A 5,656-nucleotide genomic window follows, 5' to 3' on the forward strand; every position below is an offset into this window, starting at 1 on the left:
TGTGGTGGGGGGGGGTGGGGGCCCCCCCCCCCCCCCCCCCCCCCCCCCGCTGCAGCCCTCCCACTCAGGTCACCACCAATCCCTGTCTTCCCCTGCCCCCTCCTTCCTGCTCCCTTCTGAGCCAGCCACCGTGAGCAGCCTGCTGCTCCTGGACTAACGGCCTCCCTTCTGCCCCCTCCTGGCTCTGGGTCCTCTGAAGGCCTGTGTCTCTGTGTCCCAGGCTGAGTCCTGTGTGCCTCTGAGATCTCTCTGTCTGTTTGTCTCTCTCTGTCTCTGTCTGTTCGCACCCTACCATCTGTCTCCATTCTTGCCCCTGGACTCTCTTTCACTCTTCGACTTGGGTCGTGTCCTCCTAGGGTTGAGGTCATCTCTCCTCCGTCAAGCCCCTCTTCGGTCTCTGCTGCTAGCAATGTTTACTTTTATTTTGCAGTGAGCTTTTCTGGAGAAAGTGTTTTATTAGACATGCTTGGCTCAGAAAGGCTCAGGCTGACGGGGAAGTGCTCGTGGGTGATGGAGTGAGAGCACACGCTGTGTGTGTGTGTATGTGTGTGTGGGTGTGGGTGTGGGTGTGGGTGTGTGTTGAGGAGATGAGGGAAGCTGATAAATATTTTAGGACTCAGAAAGCCAGGAGGGCTGGTCTGAGCGTGGGAGCTGGGGCAGGGCCTCCCCCCACCACGCCCCGCCCCGGCCTTCTTCCTGGGAAGCGGGTCTCTTTTGGCTTTGCTCCCGTCTCTGCACTGCTGGCCTCACCGTGTCCTCTCCCAGCTGCTGGCCGCTGGTGGAAGGGTCCTCGGGAAGAACCGTGGAGGCGGGGCTGAGGCCCGAGTGGGCCTTGGTGGGGTGGGTGCGTAGCCCTGAGTCCAGGCTGGCGGGGGCCGGTGTGGAAGAGGCTGCCTCGCTGCTGTGCGGTGAGAATGAGGCAGCCCAGGTGCAGACCCTCACCCCGCCAGAGCCTCCAGAGCCTTCGCTGTGAGAGGGGGGCAAGCGACCCTGCCCCCTGCCCCAGGCGCTGGGGCCAGAGCCTGGGAAGGAGCCCCTTCTGTGGAGGCCTCTGCGCCCCAGGTGACGGCCCCCGGGAGGAGCCCCCTCCTCTTACCCTGGTTCCTGTATTGCCTCTCTTCTTCTCCTCCAAAGCCTGCACACTCACACGTACATGCACACACGCACACACGCGCGCACACGCGCTGCTTTCCCTGCTTGCTCAGGTGGCCTGCTCCTTGCCCATCCCTGCAGGGTCCAGGAGCAGCCTTTGTGCCCGGGTGCTGCGAGGCGGGCTCTGTCCCCACCCGGTGCCCCTGGGGTGTGGTGGGGATGCCTGCTGCGCTTTCCCTGAGGGGCTGGAATTCAAACTTAGCCTAAAGCAGGGCTGGGAGGGTTGGAAAACCGGCTGGGGCCTCAGGCAGGTGAGGGCAACAGTCTGCTCTGCTCCAAAAATACTCTGTGATCTTAGCTCTTTCTCTAGAAAACAGTGATGTCACCGGTAGCCAATCAGCTTCTGGAAGGGTTGCCTCCTCCTTCTTCCGCAATTTGCAGGAGGAGAGGGAGCTGGAGCGGGAGGGAGAAAAGGAGAGACAGACAGAGACACAGACCCAGAGAGGTGGAGGCAGAGCGCACCACGGAGACCGGGCAGTGGAAAAGCAAAACCCCTTCCCCCCGGCGCAGGCGAACGGAACCCCACACGTTCCCCCAACACACACACGCGCTGATAGAGACATATAAACGGGGAGGTGGGGAGAGACAGGCAGGTAGACAGAATCACCCATGCAGCGGGGAGCTAGAGAGAAATGACAGAGACACAGCGAGACAGACGTTGGAGGAGGAGCCGGAGCCGAACAGAGAGTCAGAAAGACACAGAGACACGAAGGAGAGACGGACGAGAGGTGCGGGGCCGGAGCCCCCAGGGGTGGAAGGTGTGGTCAGAATCAGGCCAAGAGGCACGCGGAGGACTGGGGCTGCTCTCCTGGGCGTCCCGGGCTGGGAGCCTCCGCGGAGCAGCTGCTGTCCCTGGTGCTGCCTGGAGGGGCCCAGCCGGGACTGGAGGGGAGGGGCGGGGTGGAAGGGCTGGGGTCTGGAGGGGTAGTGTGGGTACTGGAGGGAAGGCAGCGGGAGGGGCCTCTTTCACTTTGGAAGGGAGCTGGACAAGGTGCCTTTGGGCTGGAGGTGGGGTTGCAGGCCTCGGGGCGGAGCCTGGGTTAACCGCTTCTCTCTGCGGCTGGGCTGGGGGTGGGGCTGCTGGGGAGCCTCTCCCGCCTCATCTCCCGTCCCTTCCAGTCCCTTTCGGGAGGGTGGCCGAGGCCTATCCAGCCGTGCGCCTCGTCCTCTGCCGGAGGTGGGGATGTTCCCCTTAGCTGGCTGAGGTTAGCAGCCCCAGGGTCCCCCTCCTGCGTCCCTAGTCTCCTGCGGTATTAATGGTGATGTCTGGGGCTTCGCAGCCTGATAGGTTTGGGGCGTGGAAACTGGCGGGCTGGAGGCCCCTCCCGCTCCCTCCTCTGCGGCACGCGCGGCGGACCGAGGGAGGAGGGGCAGAAAGGCCAGCTCCAGCCCCCGGGGTTTTCCGTCTGCTGATGCCACGAGCAGCCTCTGCGCAGCCTGTTAGGGATTCCCCGCTTCTGCATGGAGCACTCTTGTTTCGCGCTGTGAACATCAGGCTGAGCTGGGGGCGGGGCGTGGGAGGACGGCTGCCTCTGCAGCCCCTGCCAGGCTCCATTGGGAATCATCCTGGTGCAGGAAGACGTCCCATGTTCACCCGCTGCAGCGCCCGGGCCACGGTGTCCACAGAGGGGCCGAGGCCCCTCCACCTTCTCAGTGGCCACGCTCCTCAGAGCTGGCGGGGGTGTCATGGGGGAGGGCGCGGTCGGGCTCCGCTCTTTGGGGTTGGCAGGGCAGGGGTGGCCTCTGGGGGGGCCGGGCAGGATCTCCTTTCACCTCCTTCCCTGTGTCCCCGTGTGGCTGTCCCGATAGGTGCCCACGGCCTGCGAGAGGAGCCCGAGTTCGTGACCGCGAGGGCCGGTGAGAGCGTGGTCCTGCGATGCGACGTGGTCCACCCGGTGACGGGGCAGCCCCCGCCCTATGTCGTCGAGTGGTTCAAGTTCGGGGTGCCCATCCCCATCTTCATCAAGTTTGGCTACTACCCGCCCCATGTGGACCCTGAGTATGCAGGTAAGGCCTTCCCGCCTGGCTCCAGGGCCCCCGCACCGTCCCTCCTGCCTGTGTCTCGTGGCCTCTTGTCTTTTCCGACGGGCCTCTTATCTCTGTTTTCCAGTCGCTGTCTCTGTCCTCCCATCCTTTGCACTCTGGTAGGTTTTAATTAAGTGGCGTGAGGAGAGGGACACGGAGGTGGGGCAGACACAGAGCTTCCTGCACAGCCCCGCTGGGCCGCAGGGGCCAAGGCCAGAGGAGGAGAAGGGAGCCCAGGAGCCTGATGTGTGGGAGAGGAGGCCGGCGGGAGGGCGGCTGGCTGGGCAGGCAGGAGCAGCTGCGTCAGAGCCATGGCGGCCGCGGGGTTTGCTCTGTCTGGCTTTGCCCACTCCTTCCCTCTGGCTCTGAAGTTGGGGACTCATCCAGTCCTGAGTGTGGGGAAGTGTCTGGGCGCCTGCTCCACGTGGTGCCTCGTCCTCCGGCCTCCCTTCTCCCTCCTCCTGGCCCCAGTGCTGTCTTGCTCTGCAATTACTCCTGCCAGTGGTGGCCTCACTGAGTCACTGACAGGGCCTGCCCGCCAGGGAGGAGGGCGTGGGGTGGTGTGAGTGAGGGGCGTGTGTGCCTGTGCGAGGGTTGCACGTGGGCTTGTGTGTGTGCATGCATGTCTGAGTGTGTGTACGCATGCGCGTGTGTTGGGGTCTAAAGGAAGAGAGGAAACTGGTGGGACACAGCTTTTATCTTTACCTCTGAATTCTGAGGTCTGCATTGCATTTTTCTCAGCTTCTATTTTTCTCTCTCCCTCTTCCTCCTCCTGTGTCTGTGTCTCTTCGGCCCTGGTTGGTTTTGACTGTCTGGTTTGTAGGCAGATTGCCACTACCGAGGAGACAAGGAGGAAAGCACAGGAGGTCGTGACACTGGGGCGAGGAGTGGGCCTGAGTGGAGAGTGAGCGGAGGGGGGACCCCGAGGGCTGCTCTGGGGAAGGGAACGGAGTTAGGGAGGGCGGCTCGGGTCTTTGCTCGCCTGCCAGCTGCTCCTCATTCTCGGGCTACAGGCCCTGCGGCCACGCTCGGAACCTGGGCTCTGGCTGGATGAACGCTCTGCTCTCTGGCCTCTGCGACAGGACTAGGAGGGGACGCCGGCACCCTGTCCCCAGCGGCCTCTTCTCTGCCCACCACAGGAGTGCTGGGCAGACAGGGTGCTGGGCGTGGCAGCCACGGGGACCTGCTGGGGCGGGGTCCTGCTCCTCTTCTTCTGGGCTCTCTGGCCCACTTCCTGCCAGCTCCGTATCCCTTCTGCCTTTCCTTGGCCCCAAGAGAATGGGAAGCTGCAGGGACCTGAGGCTTTCTCGGTGCAGCTGGCGGGCAGCGAGGCTGGGGCTCTCGGGGCCGCCCTGCTCTGGGCCTGCCCGGCGGCGGGCTGGGGTCACAAGGTTGCTCTGCGCGCCCCTGACCCACTTTATCCCCTCTCCACAGGCCGCGCGAGCCTCCACGACAAGGCATCCCTGCGGCTGGAGCAGGTGCGCGCCGAGGACCAGGGCTGGTACGAGTGCAAGGTGCTCCTGCTGGACCAGCAGTACGACACCTTCCACAACGGCAGCTGGGTGCACCTCACCATCCACGGTGCGTGCGTGCGTGCGTGCGCGTGCGTGGGCCTGTGCGTGGTGCGTGCCATGAGAGTGTGTGCGTGCGTGCGAGTGAGCGGGCAGACGTGCGTGGTGCGTGCTTGCGTGACTGTGCACGCAGGCGTGTGAGCGTGCGTGCGTGCGTGAGAGCTTGCATATGTGGTGCGTGCGTGTGCGCCTCCTTCCGGCGCTCCCGGGCTGGGGGCCCCAGGCCCCCTCGCTCGTCCTGGAGCCCCTGGGGGCCATGGGCACAGAGGCCTGGCAGCTCCCAGCACCAGGGCGTTTGCCGCGGGCGGGGTCGTCAGAGCCCAGCGCAGGGAGGTGGAAACCGGCACCCGAAACTGGTAGGGTTGAGGATCTGCGGGGCGGACTTGGGAGCAGCCGCAGGAAGGCTCTCTCCGGGCACCTTCCCGTTACAGCCTCTTCCTTTAGACCGTTCACCTTAGTAACCGTTGGGCGCCAGTCTCTACGCTGGATGATCCGCAGCAGCAGAGCGCACCCAGGGCCGGGTGGGGATCCTGCTGGTCCCGTTCCGGAGGGTACCTTCTGGTACTTACTGCCCAGGTGAAGGGTGACGGGCCTCGTGCTGTGCCGTGCTTCCCAGGGGCCGGGGTTTCCCTGGACCGAGGGTCCCCTGTGCCCTTGGGAGCCCTTGCTTGGGAGGGGACATTCCGGAGGAGCCAGGGGGCGCTGGAACCGGCAGAAAGTGGAAGAAGTGGTCCCCACGGTGGAGGGGAGCAGGGTTTTTGCTTTGATTTTTTTTTTTTTTTGTGGTACGCAGGCCTCTCACTGCTGTGGCCTCTCCCGTTGCGGAGCACAGGCTCCGGACACGCAGGTTCAGCGGCCACGGCTCACGGGCCCAGCCGCTCCGCGGCATGTGGGATCTTCCCGGACCG

The 5,656-nt window shown here is 64.5% G+C and overlaps 1 protein-coding gene across 1 annotated transcript in view; it reads left to right on the forward strand.

The window, feature by feature from the left end:
* IGSF9B (immunoglobulin superfamily member 9B) overlaps nucleotides 1–5,656 on the forward strand; it is a 42,667-nt gene that overhangs the window by 6,272 nt on the left and 30,739 nt on the right. Inside the window, exons 2-3 of the mRNA XM_029208366.1 lie at nucleotides 2,962–3,159; nucleotides 4,612–4,758. Of these exons, the coding sequence (XP_029064199.1) occupies nucleotides 2,962–3,159; nucleotides 4,612–4,758 (345 nt within the window). The remainder of the gene's footprint in view (nucleotides 1–2,961; nucleotides 3,160–4,611; nucleotides 4,759–5,656) is intronic.

This window comes from Monodon monoceros, unplaced genomic scaffold (assembly GCF_005190385.1).
Source record: "Monodon monoceros isolate NGI ecotype Baffin Bay Population unplaced genomic scaffold, NGI_Narwhal_1 Super_Scaffold_7, whole genome shotgun sequence".
NCBI lineage: Eukaryota > Metazoa > Chordata > Mammalia > Artiodactyla > Monodontidae > Monodon > Monodon monoceros.